Source organism: Canis lupus, chromosome 34, assembly GCF_003254725.2.
Source record: "Canis lupus dingo isolate Sandy chromosome 34, ASM325472v2, whole genome shotgun sequence".
Taxonomy (NCBI): Eukaryota; Metazoa; Chordata; class Mammalia; order Carnivora; family Canidae; genus Canis; species Canis lupus.
This window is the reverse complement of record NC_064276.1, coordinates 24,885,196-24,906,530: the sequence shown is the minus strand read 5'-3', so window position 1 is coordinate 24,906,530 and position 21,335 is coordinate 24,885,196. Positions and strand designations below refer to the sequence as shown.

At 40.7% G+C, this 21,335-nt stretch overlaps 1 protein-coding gene across 1 annotated transcript in view; it reads left to right on the top strand.

The window, feature by feature from the left end:
* ATP13A5 (ATPase 13A5) overlaps positions 1-21,335 on the top strand; it is a 105,435-nt gene that overhangs the window by 36,738 nt on the left and 47,362 nt on the right. The window contains exons 8-13 of the mRNA XM_025425380.3: positions 1,125-1,197; positions 2,115-2,243; positions 9,578-9,748; positions 12,574-12,731; positions 15,942-16,130; positions 19,791-19,852. Coding sequence (XP_025281165.1) covers positions 1,125-1,197; positions 2,115-2,243; positions 9,578-9,748; positions 12,574-12,731; positions 15,942-16,130; positions 19,791-19,852 — 782 coding nt within the window. The remainder of the gene's footprint in view (positions 1-1,124; positions 1,198-2,114; positions 2,244-9,577; positions 9,749-12,573; positions 12,732-15,941; positions 16,131-19,790; positions 19,853-21,335) is intronic.

The following is a 21,335-nucleotide window of genomic DNA, read 5'->3' as shown; positions in this document are numbered from 1 at the left end:
AATCATTAACAGTTTTGATCTCTTACCATGGTAATGAGTACTATCCAAAGGGATAACTAGGACAAGCATCAACTATATATATTTTTTTAAGATTTTATTTATTTATTCATGAGAGACACACAGAGAGAGGCAGAGACATAGGCAAAGGGGGAAGCAGGCTCCCCATAGGGAGCCCAATGAGAGACTAGATCCCAGGACCCCAGGGTCACGACCTGAGCTGGAGGCAGACTAAACCACTGAGCCACCCAGGCATCCCACATTAACTTAATTTTAAAAGCCATCTGAGGGATCCCTGGGTGGCACAGCGGTTTGGTGCCTGCCTTTGGCCCAGGGCGCGATCCTGGAGACCCGGGATCGAATCCCACATCAGGCTCCCGGTACATGGAGCCTGCTTCTCCCTCTGCCTATGTCTCTGCTTCTCTCTCTCTCTCTCTCTCTCTCTCTATGTGTGTGTGTGTGTGTGTGTGTGTGTGTGACTATCATAAATAAATAAAAATTTTTTTTAAAAAAAGCCACCTGAAACAGATACTGCTATTATCTCCACTTTCAGATGAGGAAAAGGGAGATAAACAGGTTGAGTAATGCCTTAGTGGAAGCACCAGGGTTCCAAACAAAGCAGCAAGGCTCCAGTCTGCAGACTTACCCAAGGTGAAAATCCACCAGTTCATAAGGGAGGGTATGGCTGTTCCTAAAACCAAAACACAACCCAAATATTCACAGGCTCTTGCAATGGAAAGATCAAATTCAACTTTATTGTCTTATAGACAGGGAAACAGGTACCAATAGGGAAAGTCACCTGATCATGGTCTTCTTGTTACTTTTCCCCTGATTCATCATGTGCCTTCTGGAAGCGCGGCCTCAGGGCCTTGGAGTTGGTCCTTGGGGACAATGATTGTGCATCACGTTCCCTGCACCTGAAATCATAGCATATTTGTTGCTACAGGCCGGGGGGGTGGCTAGGGTAGGGGTCGGGGCAAGGACTCAGAAGCAGCAAAAGTAGAACCTGAGTCTTTGCCTGCTGTCGGTTTGGCTGTGATGGCAGGCTTGGTATTTACCACATTGAGATCATATGGTTTTCAAGCTACAGACGATCTGATACTTAAAAGTTGGTTTTGCATTGGCAGCAATCAGTTAAGCTGCACAACCTCGTGGAGGATCACAACAAAGTCCAGGTTACAGTCATGGTAAAAGACAAAGGTAAGTGATGTGTTCTGCATCCTAATATTTCTGGGGAGTCAGTCTCCTTTGTTATTGATTGTTAGTTGAGAAGTCTTCTCTGATTAACCTGAGGACTGGGGCTAGAGGAGGCAAATAAGGCTTCTAAGATGCAAACCTTAAGGAGGAAAGATCATGCAAATGTTCACCTGCTTTTGCAGGACCCAGAAGGTGAGCACCTCACTGAATTTTGTACCCTGGGTACCTTGGCATCCTCGTCCTGATTGAACCATTTCCACTCAGTGTCTGGGTGGCTTCCAGGTCCCTCTGCCTTCCGTATTTCACTCATTTAAATGTTACTGGGTAAGCCTTCTTGAGGCTTTTGATTTCCCCTATTAACCATCCCAAATAGATCCTGAATCATGACATTTCAATCTGTCATCCAGAATCCAGGCCTGAATAACATTTGTAAATGGCTGGCTGGACATTGGGCATTTGCTCTGGACTCAGCCTGGGGTAGGGTGGTCTTGGTTCTCTGCAAGGAGTGAGGCGCTGCACCCCAGGGCCACAGATGCTGTCTGAATGGTTTACATTAGGCCCCAATCCAAAGACAGAGTGTGTCACGAGGGGTCAGGAGCCCAGCCCTAGTAAGTAAGAGGCAGTAAAGAGGTATCTTTCAGATGACCAGTACTCGGGATTATCTCCTGTGGGCAGAGCACAGTCCTAAGTACTAGGATCTAGATGGGATTGTGTTGCCCAGCTAATCTTTTGCTATGTCCCTGGAATCAAATCTCTAATCCTGTTTTCTATGATTTTGCAAATGAGTTGGAAGGAGCTGGAGCAAGTGACCATGTAGGGTAGTCCTTGTTCAACAGTTGGTTAAGAGTTCTCAGCCACTTGCGTTCTTCAGTAAAAATTGGAAAAGGTCACCCAGTCATGGAAACTTTGCTGTTGTGTAGGTTTGCAGGAACTGGAATCCCGTCTCTTGGTTCCTGGAGATACTATTATTCTTCCAGGAAAGTTTTCTTTGCCATGTGATGCTATTCTGATTGATGGAAGCTGTGTGGTGAATGAAGGCATGCTAACAGGTAAGCCATTATCATGAGTTTCTTTTTTCCTGTCCAATATCTAGGCCAAGAATTAGCAAAGATCAACATATCCTTGCTTCCTTTATACCAGCCTGATATTAAAATATGGAGAGATAGATGAGGGAGACACAACCAGGGTACTCAAGCAGATGGAAACTCCATATAGGCAAACAGGAAACATTTAATAATTTAAAAATCAAATACAACAAATAAAAAATGTATAAATAGAAGAAAAGTCTAATACATGTGGTTGGTTCATTTCCTGATGGGTCGGGTGAATAGGGTGGTTTTGTCCAGAGGAGGGTGAGTGCATTAGGCTGCTTAATGAACAATGTCTTCATGAACGTGAGCATGCTTTACATTCCTGTCCAAACACAACACAACCAGAAATGACCATCTCTCACAATTGGTGTGGTGCAGAAATTTTATTGAACCCTGCTCTCTGTGGATAGAAACCCAAGCCCCAGTTTCAAGGAAGCCCCTTCAAGGAAAGGCCATATAACAATTCTGTTCTTTAGAATTGGGTTTCCAGTTGATCTTAATAAGCAGAAAGCCAGTTTTCTTGTAATGATTTGAACTGTCATTCTCCTTTGTACTTCGTAAAGTTCACTTGGATTTGTGTGATTCTCAAGGCATTATGTATAAAATATCTTTTAGTCAAAAAACCCCAAAATACACAGCATGTTATAATGAGAGAAGGAGAAACTATACAATAACACAAAAATAGAAAGCATTTGTCTTCTTTCAGTGCCTACAAACTGTTCTATTTTTCTGCTTCCAAGTTGCTAAAGACAGAAAAACGCACACACGTGCGCACACACACGCACACTTTTTAATATCACTTAAATGTAAAGAGAATCATTATTGATTCCTAAATTGTTCAACACAAGCAGATTTCACATTAAAAATGGGTCTGCTTAATTTAAAATTGAGATAGGAAAATGTAGTAAACATAAATATGCTCAGTATAATTACAAAATACCCCTTTAGTGTGTTGAAATCTAACTGCCTTATAATGATAGTGATGAGGGTTTGCATACTGATCGTGTCTTTCATTCAGAATGTTGCCATAGTACCCGATGCGCCAACCTCAAGCCCAAGAAAAACTGTCCTCCTCCCTCAAAGACAGCAACTGTCTCACATTTCCCAGCAGCCCGTCCATGAAAGGTGGCTTCTCTCATTGGCAATGGAACATGACTGTGAACAAAAAGGGGAGGACCGATCCCAGTGTTTACTATCCTGGGTCTACTAACTTGGGTGCACAGTTCTTGTCTTGATTCTAAGGAACCCTAGAGAGTTCCAGAAAAGTAGAGATGGTAAACAATGCTGCCTTTCAACCATATGCAAAACTGACCTAAAATGATCTTAAGAAGTAAGTGGCTTTTCTTAAGTCTGTTTCTGGAAAAACAAGGTCACCAGCATTAATGTCTATGGCACCTAAGTACTGATAAACGTCGATTTTAGAGACAGACACATAAAACAGAAATACACATATTTCTTTCTCGTTATTTTCTTCGGAAATATCTAAGTACCATCATGCTCTAAATACATTATTACGCAGTCTACGTAGATCTGCCCACTCGTGGATGCATTTGTAAAAAGGATCCTGATTGAACAATCATGTTATGCTTAGATTCTTGGAACCATATATGTCTTCCTAAAGCATTTGTCTGCGAATGTGACTCGGGTTTTGTTTTTGTTTTTGTTTTCATATGCAAACCAGATCTTGGCATATATAGAAGTTTTTATTTATGTCTTTATTTGGAAGAAAAATAGCACATACTCCTAGTGGCTCTATCGTAATTTACATTTTATAAAAAAAACTTTTCTATTTCACTCTGTCGTAATATAAAACAAATTAGGAGCTATGATAATAATCAATTTCCAGATAAGGAAACCCAGATGAAAAAAAATAGATTGTTCAGCTAGCAAATATCAGGGTCAGAGTGGCATTTGCTTCTAGATAAGAGGGACCACAGGAATGAGGAGGAAGAGGATTCTCAGGGGCATAAAACTGTCATTTCTTGTGCCTCATCACCTTTTTTTTGTCTACTGGGTGGTCTCACCCATAGCACATGCCCATTACAATGTAATAAGGATCTTCCTTCTCCTTATCTCCTTAGCCTCATCCTATTGCCATGAGCTCAATTATGAAAGAAATTTAATTTTATAACTACATTTCATATTTATTTTTGCTTCAAATCTTATCATCCTTGAGAGTAAGCAGTGGCATAAGTCAGACAGTTATCCCCACCAGTTGGCAGGTCCCCTGACCCAAGTCTGACTACTTGAGGTTGTGTAAGGTTTTGAGATGGGTCTTGTCTAGGGCAGCTCTTCTGTCTGAGGCTCCCCACTCCACTCTGGGCTTGGGAAATGTCCCAGGCCTGTCCACCTGCAAAACCTTCTCTTAGGGACACACAATATCTAATATTCCTTTGGATTTTCTTACAACCTCCAATCCAGGGATTTTTATTTAGCTAGAAAAGTAGTAGAGGGAAGGCATAGATATTAAACAGCAAAACTCTGTTTTTATTCTCAGGTGGTCTCTAAAATTCACTGTTGAACTTATGAATGACTTCAGAAACCTAAAAGCCAGTTGTTCACTCCTCTGTCCTTTCTGTCTTTGGAGGCAATGGGCCCCTTCATTATGCTCCTCATAAAGTGGTCAAAAGGCAAAAGGGAATAAATATTGTGGGGGAAATTCTGTTAATATTTTGAAATTTTCTCTTGGCACATTAGCTCATTCTTCTTAATTCTTATATGTATTAGGTATTGTGCTAATATGTTACATATATTATTTTGTTCAATCTACGAGAGGATAAGTCATTTTCCTAAAGTCACAGAGCTTAAAAGTGGTAGAGTTGCTGTTTGGGTTCATTTAATTTTTTTCATTCATTCATGCCACAAATCTGTTTTAACTCCTATTTATGGAACACTCTAGTAGGTGCAGAGGATACAGCAACGAATAGCACAGATAAGATTCTGCCCTCATGGAGGTGGCAGTCTAGTGGGGAGAAAGAAAAAATGAGAGGGCAGCCCGGTGGCTCAGCGGTTTAGCACCTGCCTTCAGCCCAGGGCCTGATCCTGGAGTCCCAGGATCGAGTCCCACGTCGGGCTCCCTGCATGGAGCCTGCTTCTCCCTCTGCCTGTATCTCTGCCTCTCTCTCTGTTTCTGTTTCTCTCTCTCTCTCTCTGTCTCTCATGAATAAATAAAATCTTTTAAAAAAAGAAAATATGAGAATAGATAAATGACATAAATTTCCAACAGTTATAAATTCTATGAAGAAGGCAAAACACTCAAATCCAGGACTTTTGACCTGAGAGCCTAGGCCTGAGACTACTGCTCCCTCATTCTGTTTGGGGTAATTATGGGGGAGAGCAGTAGTATTCACTCCACCAAAATCCCCTCCTTCTCCTTCTACTCATTAGAATTCGTGATGTATTTGAAATATGTGTGTGGGAAGTACATAGAGAATCCAAGTTGGACACACAGGAATTCCCTGAATTGGTGGTTTCACATTTATATCCTATCAGACAATCTTACAATGAGTTGCTAGGTCAGATCTTTAGGTCAGATCTTTTCTCTCTTTCTTTTTTTTTTCTTTCTTTTAAGATTTTATTTATTTATTCATGAGAGACCCCGGGGGTGGGGGGTGTGCAGGCAGAGACACAGGCAGAGGGAGAAGCAGGCTCCATGCAGGGAGCCTAAGGCCAAAGGCAGCACTAAACTGCTGAGCCACCCGGGCTGCCCTCTCTTCCTTTTTCCTTTCCTCCTCTCACTTCTCCCTTTCTTTCATTTATTCATTCGTCCAATCCATTTATTCAATCAAGTTCAGAAATACCTACTCTGTGCCAGGCACTGTGTTGTGTCCTGGAGTCACAAGGCAAATGAGAAATGGCCGCTACTCTTGAACAGCCTACAGTTGAAGGGTCCCATAAATATAAGTGAACAAGGACGTGGCATTTCAAACACTGCTCCCATGAGGAGGCACCTGCTCACTGGGGACAAGGGAGAGGACTGCACTTCACAGCAGCCAGGACTTCAGGTATCGGAAGCCCACTGAAGTTGGTGATGAGTGTTCTTCCTTCTAAAATACTCTATGGCCTTCTAAAATATTCTTGGAATCCCAAGAAAGGCCAAGCAGGAGACTCCTTATTAATATGTGAACAGCGTCAAAGAGACTTGAAAGTCGTTTCTGTGTAAAATCATATCCAATTTGAATGTTATCTTTGGAACATTATCTCCAAATGACTTCCATCTCTGGTTGATTGAATGCCTGCCTGCCACCAATACTGTTGGTTGTGTGTGCAGAAGCTCTTCACTAATATTAGTCTAAGAATATATTGTGGATTAATATTCTATGATTCAAAGGCAGAAAAACATTAGAACTTATCTCTAAGTATCTGCTTTTACAAAGGCTGATTTCAAAACAATGGGAATACAACAATTTAGAGATTTTTCCAAAGTCCCATCCCTTTTCCAAAGTCACTTAGAACACAACTGATAAATCCAGACAAAGGATAAATATCATGATTGTTTTAAAGAGAATGAATTGGGGACAGTGCTTGGGTAAAGGAATTTCCTGAGAATATTCAAGATCACTAATAAAAATTGTACAGCTTCTTGTACCTTAGGACGTAAAAAATGCACCATGTAGAAAACAAGCTTTGAAAAACCAGTCATAGAAAAACGTGGGTAATTGTTTTTATTCAATTCACCCAGGTATTCAGCAAAAATACATCTTTTGAACCTATTACATGCCAGCAAGGAAAATGAGCAGTATAAAAAGTTATACATGTCAAAGTCCTTGCCCTCAATTATTACCTAGAAGAAGAGATAGAAACTGAATTTGTGTAACTATAATCAATATGATTCCAAATTAGAAATATGACATGTTATTTTGCTAATTGAACATTTAGCAAAAGACTGATGGAATTTTAAATTAATTCTAGTGCTTTTTAAATATGGGATCCAGGAAGTATTATTAGCATTTTTATTTTGTCTCTGAAATGTATCCTTTTGAACTCTGAGCTAATTTTCTTTGTTATCTTAAATAATCTGTCTTCCTGCCATAAGGAAAAGTAGAGGAATGGTACTGGCAAAGACTGGAAGTCAATAATAGGATTTGCAAGTGGCCTCATTTAGCTGGAGTGTGTAGGAAAAAGAGCCAGGGATGCTCAGTTTGTGGTGGCTTTGAAAATCTAGTGAGAGAGTTTGCCTTTGGGACCCTTCCAAACCTCATCCTATATATCTCTTCATCTGGTTATTCATCTGGCTATCCTTTATCATATCCTTTAACAAATTAGTAAGTTTAAGTATTTCCCTGAGTTCTGTGAGCCACTCTAGCAAATTAATTGAACCCCAGAAGGGGGTTGTGGAAACTTCAGATTTATTAGTCAAAAGCACAGGTGACAATGTGCATTTACAATTAGCATCTGAGGTAGAGTGCAAGCAGTCTTGTGGGACTGAGTCCTTAACCTGTGGGACCTGATGCTAGGTAGATACTGCAAGAATTGAATTAAATTAGGCAGCCAGGGATGGCTCAGCGGTTTAGCGCCGCCTGCAGCCCAGGGTGTGATCCTGGGGACCTGGGATTGAGTCCCACATCGGGCTCCCTGCATGGAGCCTGCTTCTCTCTCTGCCTGTGCCTCTGCCTCTCTCTCTGTGTATCTCTCATGATTAAATAAATAAAATCTTTTTTAAAAAAGGGAAAATTGAGTTAAATTGTAGGACAACCAGCCAGTATCACAGAATTGCTTGTTGTGGAGAAACCTACCCCCCATCTGGGGATCAATAGTGTGTGTGGTGGTAGTGTCATAGCAAAGGAGACACAGAGGAGGACTGAAGGTTTTTCCCAACTTGGGAGGACAGGAAGATTTGAAGTGAGATACTTATTCATAAAAAAAGAGGTATCAGTTCTACCATAGTCTCAAATTATTATTATTAAAATGTATTTCATGTCACGGAGCTAAGCAATTACAGGTAATCCATTGATAAGGCAACCACTATGAGTCAGCAATTTCCAATGAAGCTTTTGGGACTCAAATGCAAGAGTCCAAAGAATGAGTCAGTGAGACTCAATCACACGGAAAAAGCAGTAGAGTTGGAAAATCAGTCCATGAGAGGGCAGAGTATGGGAAGAGGAGGAATCAAAGGTGATTCTGAGACTATAAACCTGTCACTCAGCAAAAGGGTGGTAACCATAAAAAGCCAAGAGGACACTTAGTAATGAATATATTAATATGGATTGTAGATAATACGGTGACTTGAGGATGCTAGTGGGATATCCAGGTTGGGATGAATAGCCCATCATTGAGAAATATAAAACAAGAACACAGGAGAGAGTAAAGATGAAGATACATGTTATTGATCTAACTATTTGTAAGCATTAATTAATGAGAATAGAACTAGAAAGAAAAAAGAGATGTCCTGTCTTGCTATATTGGTTTCTATCTTTCGCTACAAGCTCCAAAAAGTTCATGAAGAATATTTTATAGATTTTATGATGGCATAATTTCTCATTCATCTCTGTACTTCCAGGACAGCTTACCTCTACCCTCATGCTCAATGTTCCAACACCCTCAACCATCTTTGGTGCCCAGAGCATAGCATGCTCTTGCTCTCACTTTCTCCAAGAACACTTTCTTCTTCTCTTTGGTCTAGTTGGCTTCATTTTCTTTTGAGTTGTCATTTGTTAATTGTCCAGGACCTCTTTCCTGGAACCCCGGGCTAGATCTTCAGATTACCTGGTGCTACTATCAAAATATTTACCTTACTGTATTTTTATTAATTATTTACTACTGTTTAGTGGCTTGGCTCCTTGGGTCTCTGAGGGCAGGATTTCTATCTGTCTTGTTCATTATTATATTCTCAGCACCTAGAGCAGTGCCTGGCACAAATCAGCACTTAAAAATATTTGTTGAATGGACAGATAAACAAGTAAATTACTGGCAAATAATAATAGCTATACAAATGCTTTACAGCTCCTTCACTGCCTAGCATAGATCTGGGCTTAAAGAACACTTAAGGGGACAACTGAGTAGCAACTCTCTTTGCTAAAATGGCCTGTTTTTCAAAATACAGCAGCAAACCATGCAGATGGAAATATGGAAAATATAGGTAGGCCTTAAATGAATATTTTAAATATAACCAAGTATGCCACTGCTTGCATCACTAGCATCCTTTAAGAAATCATCTGACTCAGGGTGTATGTAGTAAGTAAGACCTGAATAGCTGTAGTTTGTATACTTTCTTGAAATTAGAAAATATCGGCTCTGAACGACTATCTGAGGTCACAGGTCACACAGAATCAACAAAAGATAATCTTTTTTAGGAGAAAGTATACCTGTCACAAAGACACCATTGCCTCATTCAGAGAACACCATGGCCTGGAAATCCCACAGCTCGGAAGATTATCGGAAACATGTCCTTTTCTGTGGGACAGAAGTTATCCAGGTCAAGCCATCTGGGCAGGGGCCAGTGAGAGCAGTTGTCTTGCAAACAGGTTGGTAGACTTCACTTTTGTAAATTTAGTCCATTTTAGAGGTGAGGGAGTTGGATTGGGAAAATTGTGTTTAGGAATACGGACTTTGCTATATTCTGATAATAACAGCCATACTCATTTCCAGTCAGACCCTTATTGTTCTAAGTTGTCACCATTTTCAACTGAATGGTTTGTTATTAAAATAGATCTGCCCTACGACCCAGCAATTGCACTGCTGGGGATTTACTCCAAAGATACAGATGCAGTGAAGCGCCGGGACACCTGCACCCCGATGTTTCTAGCAGCAATGTCCACAATAGCCAAACTGTGGAAGGAGCCTCGGTGTCTATCGAAAGATGAATGGATAAAGAAGCTGTGGTCTATTCCTCAGCCATTAGAAGCGACAAATACCCACCATTTGCTTTGACATGGATGGAACTGGAGGGTATTATGCTGAGTGAAATAAGTCAATCGGAGAAGGGCAAACATTATATGGTCTCATTCATTTGGGGAATATAAAAAATAGTGACAAGGAATAAAGGGGAAAGGAGAAAAAATGAGTGGGAAATATCAGGGAGGGAGACAGAACATGAGAGACTCCTAACTCTGGGAAACGAACTAGGGGTGGGGGAACGGAGGTGGGTGGGGGGTGGGGGCGACTGGGTGACAGGTACTGAGGGGGGAACTTGATGGGATGAGCACTGGGTGTTATTCTATATGTTGGCAAACTGAACACCAATAAAAAATAAATTTACAAAAAAAAAAAACTTGTCTAAAAAAACAAACAAAAACCTTACCTAGATGAAGCATGTACAGAGATGAAGTACCTTGCCTCAAAGGCAAGACTATGTTCTTGTGAGTTTTTGTTTGTTTGGTTTTGGTTTTTTTATGTTCACAAGCTTCTTTTCTTTTCCCTCTACATCCACTCTAAGTGATTACCAAGAAAACACTTCCAGCCATTATTGCTTGAGGATTTTCCTTTCAAAGTGCTTCTTGCTGGGTTATTATTTCGAGGTCTCTGCTGGATACCTCCACTTGGGTTCCCTACAGACTACTTCAAAGTCAAAGCATCTAAAAGACTCATCCTCCTCTTTCTGTTGACAGTATTGCCATCTAGCCAGTCTCCACATCACCTTTAACTCCTCACTTTCTCCCACACCAAGTAGGTCACCACATTCTGTCAATTCTACAAATACCTCCCAAGTCCTGTCTCCCTCTACTTCATCCGCACAGTTGGTGTTTTTTCCAGGCCCTTCATCATCTCCTGTCTAACTATTACAACAGAAATATTTTTTTGACTGTTGTTCCCTTTCAGTTTTGGCCTGAAATACTTTGTCTTTTCCTTTGCTCTACCTATCCCTTGATCTGTCACCAAGTCATATTTCTAAAACATTTTGAAGTAGTTCATGCACACCATGCTCAAAATTTTTTCGAAACTACTAATATTACTCCTAATCTTTCACATGACATGATACAGCCAACACCTTCTGTGAGCCAGTCCTAGCTACCATATTCACCCCTGACCTGTGTTTCACCAGCCCATATATGCATAAGTTCAAAAACATACCTTGCACTTTGTTATCTCTATGCTTTAGTTAGCCTATGATTCAATTGTTCTACTTGATTTTTTTAATTAAAAATATCAAATTTTGCTTCAAAGTAGTCGGTGGGCATGAGAATGTCTCTCAGCCAGCTGATAAGCAGGAGCAAATGGATGGAAATCATGGAAAACACCTGATCTGAGCTTATGAAATGCTGAGGTAATAGGTTAGAGACAGCTCTGTTCCTTTTCTGTAAAGCCTGCAAAGCCATATTTGAGGAGACCAGAGGTTCATCAAACAGCGGGATTAAGGCATGTTTCACACTTAACAATAGTGACTTATATCTAGTAGTCCATTTTTTCACCAATAAGTTAGATATTTATGAGTATCTATAAAGTGTTATGCCCTGAGCACTAAAGGAAAAAAAAATTGTGAGATACTCCTTGCCCTTAAAGAATATTATGGTCTGGTGCAGGAGACAGATGGATTTAGAGCTTACTAAACAGAGAGCAGTGATAGACGTCATGTGATTAAATGTTAGAAGGACTCCAAAGAAGGGGAGAAATTATTTTTGATATGAAGTATGGGAGTAGAATTCTGGAAACATTTCTTTGATGAGGTGGCATTTGAGCCAAGCCTGATAGGATGGGAAAGATTTAGCCAATCCTATCAGAGAGCTGAAAAGACACACTAATCTGTTTCTGCAAAATTCAAAGGAAAGAATGCACTGGAGTCTTCTGAGAACAGTGCATAGCTAAAAGTCTAGCAAAATAGAAGTACATCAGATTGATGGGACTTGGAAAGTCATGCCTAGGAATTTAAACTTTATTATAAAAAATAGAGGCTCTGGAAGGCTTTTGAGCATAGGAATGATGTGATGAAAGGCACATATATTTAAGAAATTACTTGTTTATGCTTTCTTTTTCTCTTAATTTTCTATTATTTTCAACACATATTTGGGCTTTAAAGTCTTCTTCTCTCAGCACCTCATCTTCTCTGGTGACTGCGTCTGTTGGTTCCTTAGGCTTCTTTTCCCCAGTCTCATGTATGGGTGAGAAGCTGCACTTTGTGAATCACTGAAGGACTGACTCAAAGCAAGAGAAATTGAGCAGGGCTAAGTGAATGTCATTTATTGTTCCTGGAAACTTGTAAGAATAATAAATGTAAATGTACTGTTAACAATGGTGTTTTCATTCCATATTCAAATGACATTATTAACCGATCCTTAATTTGATGCAAACCATTTTGGGTGTGGGGAAAACTGCATTAAAGGACCTTACTCCATCTGCAATTATCTTCATGTAGGTTACAATACCGCCAAAGGGGACTTGGTGAGATCCATCCTCTACCCTCGGCCTCTGAACTTCAAACTATACAACGATGCCTTCAAGTTTATAGTGTTCCTGGCCTGCCTTGGAGCTGTGGGTTTCCTCTATGCCCTCGGTGTATATATGTACCATGGAGTAAGTATTGGGGGTAAGATTTTTAATAGCAAAGCTTTCTCAAGGAACTTGACCTAACTCAAAAGGGTTGGATAAGTTTACCTTTTAGCCTCATCATTTTGGGAATCAGCATTGTCCAATGGAGCTTTCTTAGGTGATGGAACTACTTTATACCTACACTGTTCAATTTGGTAGCCCTTAACCATATGTACTTATTGAATGCTTGAACTGTGGCTAGTGTGACTTAGGAAAACAACTTTTGGGTCACCTGGGTGGCTCAGTGGTAGAGCATCTGCCTTTGGCTCAGGGCATGATCCTGGGGTCCCGGGATCAAGTCCCACATCGGGGTTCCTGTATGGAGTCTGCTTCTTCCTCTGCCTGTGTCTCTGCCTCTGTGTGTGTGTGTGTGTGTCTCATGAATAAATAAATAAAATCTTTAAAAAGAAAAAAGGAAAACAACTTTCAATTTTACTTCATGTTAATTATTTTCAATTAATTTAATTTAACTAATTTGATTATTTGATTGACTTCAATTTAAGTAACCATATGTGGTTAGTGAAAATTGTATTGGATGGCACAGCTATGAAAAGCTGCAAAGTTCATAGCTCATTTCACCACTTGGATGAGAATGAGAGGTTACTGCATGTGTGGCATTTGTAATACCCAAGCCCAAACAGCTTCAGAGGAAATACATGTTTCTCAAGTCTGATAGGATGGAGAGGATTTAGTCAATTAGATCAGAGAACAGAAAGGACGTACTACTTAGAATGAGTAAGGGACAAAGGAAGAAATGCAGATGGATCTTCTGGAACCAGTAAGCAACTGAGAGATTAAGTCTAGCAAGGTAGAAATAGGTTACATTGAAGGGGATCTTGAATGCCATGCCCAGAAATGTGGATTATTTGAAGATGTTGAGATATTTGAGTGTGTATATTGTCAGGGCATACCTGACAAACCACATAGGCAATGAGTTGCTCTGTGTTCTGTTAGGTTCTGAAATGGAATTTAATGTCCACTTTTACAGGGCCATGTAGGTGGCTCAGTCAGTTAACCATCAGACTCTTGGTTTCAGCTCAGGTCATGATCTCAGGATCATGAAATCAAGCCTTGTGTCAGTCTCCACACTCAGGGCTTGAGATTCTCTCTCTCTCCCTCTGCCCCTTCCCCTTTCCTTCTACCCACTCACATTCTGTCTTAAAAAATAAATAAATAAATAAAAGTAAACAATTATAAATGTGCATTTTTACAGAATTGTATGCAGCATGGATCTCCACTTTCTTTTAAGCTTCATGGTGTCTGGTTTCATTTGAATGTCCCTCTTAATAGTTGTGTTGGCTGGAGAGAGACACCCATCACAAATGACCTCTGAGGTCCTTTCTAGTCCTGAGAGTCGGATTCTGTTGTAAACCATGTGGTCTCTTCTGTAAGACATATTAGGATCTTAGCAATGTGGGCTCATAAGGAAGAAGAAAAATTATGAATAAAAGTGTGAAAGCATAGATGTGAAACTAGGTATGGGTGGCCTAATCACAATGCCCAAATTGGTGGCTTTAGTGCATCCTATATTTGTGTTATTGGGGAGAAGGGTAAACATTGTGGAGAGGGGCAAATACTGATGAACAGTCACAAGAATTTCCAGGCAATATTCAGGCTCACATTTGCCTTCTGAGTAGTCATTTCAGTCTGATATAAGCCCCCAGGGAGCATTTCTAGGTCAGGTGAGGACAAAGGAGGCCAGAGTATATTGGCACCAGTAGAATGGACCCTGAAAAAAGCTCCATAAACTGTTAAAGCACATTGAGGCAATGTGCCAGGCCAGTTTCATCTGGGATGCAGGAGTATTGAGCAGGAAAACAAGCAAAAAGCTCTCTTGTATGGACTAAGAAGCCCCTGCAGTGATTGGGACTAAAGGTTTCCTGGGCAGAACTCAGCATCCAGTACATCCTCTCCATCCCAAAGCAGCAACCCTAATCACAGAACTGGTCTTCTTGTGGGTCATAACCTGTGGCCCTGTTGGCTGCCTCTGTCTGTACTGGCTCAAGATTTGACAGGGCTGAGGCCTCAGAGTTAACACTCTAGCTGTCGTTGGGAAAAGCAAGGAATGATGGATTTTGTAATAAACTGAGATTGAACCAATGATGTACCTAGCAGGCATTGTTACTGAACCTGAATCTGTGTTTCCAGGACTCAGAAGAGAACTTTATGGCTAAAATTATGGTTGATTTCATAAAAATCTAGGGCAAAGCCATTAGTATCTAGAACATTTGAAAAATAAAACAAGCCACCCTGTGATTTGATCTTGGCTCCATTCTTATTAGTCACATGAATTTCTGCAGACCTGACTGAGATCTTGACTCCATGAGAACCGACTTGGTAGTATAACACACTGGTCACGTATTTGTAGCCTGGAGTGGGACAGACCAGGGTTCAGATCCTCAGCATTTAATTTGCAAGCATGTGGCTTGAGGAAGTTATTTAATTTTTAAGCCTCAGTTTCCTTATCTATTAAATAGAAAAAAAATAGCAATATTTACATTGTAAGGGTGTCCTAAGGTGTCACTAAATAACATACATAGCCTAACACAATAGCCCCAGAACATGCGCAGTGAGAAAAATCTATTTTTACTATTGATTTCCCTATATTAGATAATCCATGCTGAGATCTTAGCGGAATCTTGGTCCTCATTTTTATCAGGTCACCATTCATTTAATACGTGTGCTGGGACCTCCTCTGTGTTAGAAACTGTGCTAGGCTCTGTATCTGAAATGAATGAGATGCACTTGAAAATGACTTCAAGGATGTATAAGCCACAGCTGCTGCACCCAAGGAGTTTGGGAGCTAATGGCGGAGATTTATAACCCAACTATCAAGCCAGTGTGTAAAATATTACAACTCCAAAATGGTCTCAGTTCCTGGGGAGTCCAAAGAATGTGTTACGATGAGCAGAGGAGGGACGGTGCTCTAGGTGAGAGGAATGCTAAGTAAGTAGAAACAGAGTCAGGAAAGGGCAGGATGGACATGGAATAGGGAACAGAGTCTCCTTTGTTCTCAGTGGGAGACAACTTGTCCTTTCTTCAGGTACACCCAAGAGAACTCTCAGCTCCACCAAGAGAATTGGCTCACTTTGAATAGTCTGAGCTTCTGGGACTCCTGTGGTGTTACAGAAGATGGTGCCAGAAAAGGTGCCAGCCTGCTCTACTGGGCTAACCTGTATGACCCTCCCTCCCCAGGTTTCTCCAAGAGATACTACAACCATGGCCCTGCTCATCCTCACCATAACTGTCCCTCCTGTGCTGCCAGCTGCCCTGACCACAGGCATCGTGTATGCACAAAAGAGGCTGAAGAAAAAGAAAATCTTCTGTATCTCCCAGCAGAGAATCAATATGTGCGGGCAAATAAACCTCGTGTGCTTTGACAAAGTATGATCTAAACTTTCCGGGTTGGAGGTAAATGATTTCAAGGCACAGCAGAGCTGGAAAAAGCCTCCAAGAATGCCTGGCTCACTGTGCTCCTTTTACGGTTGGGAACACCGAGGCCAGAGAAGGTCCCACAGTGAGCTAGTGTGAGACCCTGTTCTAGAAGCCCACTCCACTGAGTTCTAAGGAAGTGGTTTAGCTATCACATCGTGAATTTCTTTCCTATGAAATTTAATATTTTTGTGCTTGATTTTAAAGCAATCTCTTATTGTAATAACTTCTATGACTGACTGGCTTTTTCAGGCAAAAAAAAAAAAAAAAAAAAAGGTGTGAGAAACATTTCTGTCCCCAGAAGTGATTTTTCCTCTACTTAATGGAACATACTCCCTTCTTCTCTTCTGCTTCTTTCTAAAAAAGAGAGGAAGGGGACGGTGCCTGTGTTGATATACTGGGTCCCTCCTTTCGCCTTTGATCCCCAGGCTATCAAAATTTTGGACTAGAGAATGTGTCCCTGTGCCTAGGGTCCTGGAAGTGGCAGGTGAGAAGTATGTCCAAATGGGGAGGATTACTCCTCTGGAACAGGTCCTGAGACCTCTTCCTGTGCCTCTCCTATGGAGGGACCTCAGCCTCAGCCACCTGCTATTCAGATCCTACCCTCTGCTTGGGCAGGCCAATCTAACTGCTGTAACACAGTGGGTCTGTCTGTCTTCACTTCATTCACATTTGAATAACTGATAAAGGCTTTGGCACTTTTTTTTACTAATCTACATTGGCCAAGAGTCCCATAAATGAGACATTCCTTGCTCTGCACATGACTTAGCTGAGGAAGCAGGCAAAATGGAAGTGTAGACAATGATAGTGCAGTGAAATGCATGCTTAAAAAGCTATGAACAGAACATCAAGGTGAAGTTACCTGCTGTGGATGGGAGATCACCTTTGAGCTGTGGCTTTGGTTGTTAGACAGAATGGGCTCTGGGGTCAGAGGCAAGCAGTTCAGAAGCACAGGGACATCAGGGCCTATGACATATGGGGATGCAGCTAGACTGGGGGCTGTGTGGTAGGCAGCGTAGCTGGAGAGAGGAGCCCATTTTCTCAGGGCCTGATGTGCCAAGCTAAGGTGTGGAACCTTGTGAAAGAGAATAGGAACAGCCCTACCATTTTTTTAAGAAGATGGGTTATATTTTTATAGGTATGATTTATTTATTTCTTCTGGGGTGATTGATTTATTTCATGGAGATAGGACAGAGATGGGAAGCTATCTGGGGACATTGTCGTAGGCAAGGATGGCAAGAATGGAGACTAGAGGACCAGCTTGAGCGACACCATGAGTAGACTTGATGAGTCTTGGCCCCCAGCTGGAAGTAGAAGAGCTCTAAGATTATTTCCATTCTATTCTTGTTAAGTTTCCTTTCCTCAATCCCACTCATCAGGAACCACTAGGGTTAAATTAACAGTAACTTCCTTTTAGTTTTAGGGCCAGAGAACCACCCCTGGGAAGTTTTCTGGTAGAGATTTCCAATACTTACCCAGGAACCTCACTAGTATCTATAATATAGGAGGGAGATTTAGAAAATATGTTCATTACAGATTCATCTGTTTCTAAAACTAATTTTTCCAGAGCGAGTTTATTTTACATCTCCTATAAAGCTTTTTCCTCCACATCCTCATGTGTTCCTTCGCCAGAACGACTGAGGGACTGTACACATGGCCAAACCCCAATGGCACGACAGCATATAGTGCAAAGAACTCTGGATTAGGAATGAGCAAAATGAGAAGTCAAATCCCGGATTTGGTACTAAGTTTCTGTGTGATCTTTTAAGAGAAGTTTGAACTCTAATGATCTCTAAGTGTCTTTCTAGTTTTCATATTGTAAAACTCTACCAATACGGTGTTGGAATAAAGCACCCCACAATTAATTGAAGCCCCATCTACTATTATTTCCATTTAGAAGACATTCACCACTGGGCTTCTGAGTCCGTTTGTTGTCATCTATTTCTAGTTTACGTTGGTGTGTTATAAAATAAATTCTCTCTTTTCTATCTTCTCAACCCAAGCCTGGGCTAGTATTTATGCTAAGAAATTTGCCTTTTCCTTTTACAACTGCAACTGTAAGTTAGTTTTCTTTCTGTTCATGGCTAGTTTTATTATACAAGGATAATTTTCACATAGAGAAAATAGCACAGTCCTATTTCTGTTTTGTTGTGGTATCAGTTCTGCTTTCATGTTCAAAATATTGATACTTAAAAATATAACCTGATCATCAGGAAAATATTTCAGTTTGAATAAAGCTGCTAACTTTTTTTGAAGTGGAACAAGTCAAGAGGATTTGAAAACTAAGCACACGGTTGAGACCCTTATAAAATACAAGAAAGAAATGAAGCAAAGAGATTTTTGCTATTGTTCTTCAAGGAATAGCTCACACAATGCGTCTTAGCTTTCTATGAAGTCCAAATGAATTCATTAAACAGATCCCTTCATTTTTTAATTGGAAGTCGAGTATGAGTTTTGCCTTTCTGCATACTTTGCAAAATTTATTTAACATTTGTCATCTGGTGGGAGACTCTAGACAGGATGGATTCTGGTTCTTTCTCTTCAACCTGCAGGCCACTGAACCTCAAGGCTGTTCATTTCACCTCTAACCTGAGAAGCTCCTTTCCCTATTTACTCGGTTATAAGAATTGGAAGCAATGGAAGCACTTCATTGTAAAGCATTATGCAGATTTAATGTCCTGTAATGACAGAAATGTCATCTGATAGAAAACTAGAAAATTCAGTGTCTTATACAGAAATGACTTTGAAGAGTGATGACAGAGACCTGGATGTCAGTATTGAAAAGAGATACACCCCAGCGCTTGGTTATACTCTGCTTAGCCTTGACAGTGCTGAAGTAGTAGGGCTTTGTGCTTATTGGGGGCATTGACTTCTTGCATAAAGACATGGGAGTCTGTAATTAATGGTGTACTTGAAGCAATGAGCAAATTCAAAGTGCTGTGACAGTACTCAGTTCCATGTTGCTTTCTCTGTTACATTATGGGACAAATACTTATAATACAGCAAATCAAATCTCCCAACCATTTTCCTCTTGATCTAACAATAAAACTCACTCATGGGCATTAATGAATATTTATTATTAGCACTTCATTTCTTTCTAAATTCTCAAAGCCCTTTATCAACATTTCATTATCAATCTGGACAGTCACCATGTCACCCATATTTTAGAAAATTGCTGTAGACCAGATGGCAGACTATGAAATAAATAGTCTTGAAAAGAAAGAAAAATTCTGAGCTCTGCTTTAGAAAGACTGCAGGTGCCAACTGAAAAGTCAAATTCACACTGGTTCTTATTGGATTTCCATTCACTGAATGCCTCTCGTTTAACAACAGCAAGTGCAACAATAAACATACAAAAACAAAACACTAGCATTTAATTGTAATGACTAGTATCTAGAGTCATTTAATTATCAACATAGGCTTTTGGGGAATCATTTGTCACTTGCTGAATCTTTCCTTCAGGTACCCTCTCTGATTTAAAACTTGATGCTTATAAACAAGGGCTTTGGACAACTAGATCTACTTTAATTTCTTGGAAGCTTGTTTTGTTTAAATCATGCTGTAATTAAAAGAACTAAATAATATGTTAACACTAATTCTAATTTCTTCCAGACTGGCACTCTTACAGAAGATGGGCTGGACCTCTGGGGGGTGGTCCCAACTGCTGACAACTGGTAGGCACTTTGGTAAAGATGGAATGTGGGATTGGTGTGGCTACTTTGGTATTACTTAGATCCATCTGAGGGATGAATGTCATATAAAATATATATGATAATTTACTAGAACTAGTTTCCAGTTATTCTAACTTATTAAATGAGTTCTAAGTTCAGAATCAGACAGGGAAAGTAGGCCTTCAAACTCCACATGAAAAATAAAATGAGCTGGATGAGTAGGGAGCTGAATGAATAAAATAAAAGAGCAAAGAGTGAAATCAGAACTCTGCTTTATTAAAAACTGCAAAGACTCACTGGGGATTAGTGGGCTGGGGGTGGGGGGTGTCCAAAAAGGAAAAGCTCCATCCCCTCCCTCATGGAGCTCATATCTCATGTGAAAAAAAGGGCACAAACCCACCTACCTTCTATGTACAATATGAGCTGTGGAAAGGGCGATGATTAAGGCACACATATCAGAATAGAGAAGAAGAAACAGTAGTGATAGCTTGATATAACACACAGTCCTGAATTTTAGAATAACATAGTAGATAAAAGGTACAAATTAATTTTGAAAATGAATGGAATGAGGAGAACCACCTGACAGAGATACCATTTGAGATAGAATCTTGAAGCATGTGTGGCTAGAATTTTTATAGATATGGGCTAAAAGCTGGCAATGGGAGGGGAGAAGGCGATCACAGAGATGCAACCCCAAATGCAGCTAAAGACAGAAGAGCCTTAGCTCCCTTCACTGCAGGACTAAGGTATGCCTTCTCAATCCAAGCGCAGATGCCTTGGCTCTTAAGCTCTGGATACTCCTCACAGTGATTGAGGCTCTGTTATTGAAGGATTCATGCAGGGACTCCCCAAAACAGTGATGGGACCAAACACAGTCCTGGCACATGATAACATCAGACAGGCAGTGTGGCATTGCAGAAGACACTTGGGTTCGACCCTATTCATGGCGGTTCAGCTCCTGGTTGCTCAGACGGTCAGGCCAGGCTTTTGTCCAGACAGGCACTGTGTTGTCCTCTATTGGCCAGATCAGTGAAAAGGGAATAGAATGTTTGCAGCTTTCACCTCCCTTTTCCTTCCCTTCCCCTAAGTAAGCTTTAGGTGTGTAGAAACAACTGGACACAATTACTATTTAGCTGTAAGATGGGAGGAGAGGAAAGTAAACCCAGTCAGTCTACTGTCATAGAGGAAAATGGGCTTCAGATGTTGGATATACATGCTAGGGGTTTCAGGGAATAGGGCAAAGAGCAAAGGGCTGAGTCATGAGAAGTATTTCAGAGTCTAGGTGTGCTTTTACTTGAAGGGATAAGAAACCAGCAGGCAGTCTTCCTTTCTAACTCCACTACTACACTGGCCCAGAGACTTCTTGCAAGGGGGTGTGGTTTCTAGAGCCCACTCTGCAGAGCTTGCAGGTGTCAGTCAGAACCTTCTACCTACTACGTAGACGCTGGCTGCAAGTAATCTGACAGAGGTCTCTGTGCTTATATCC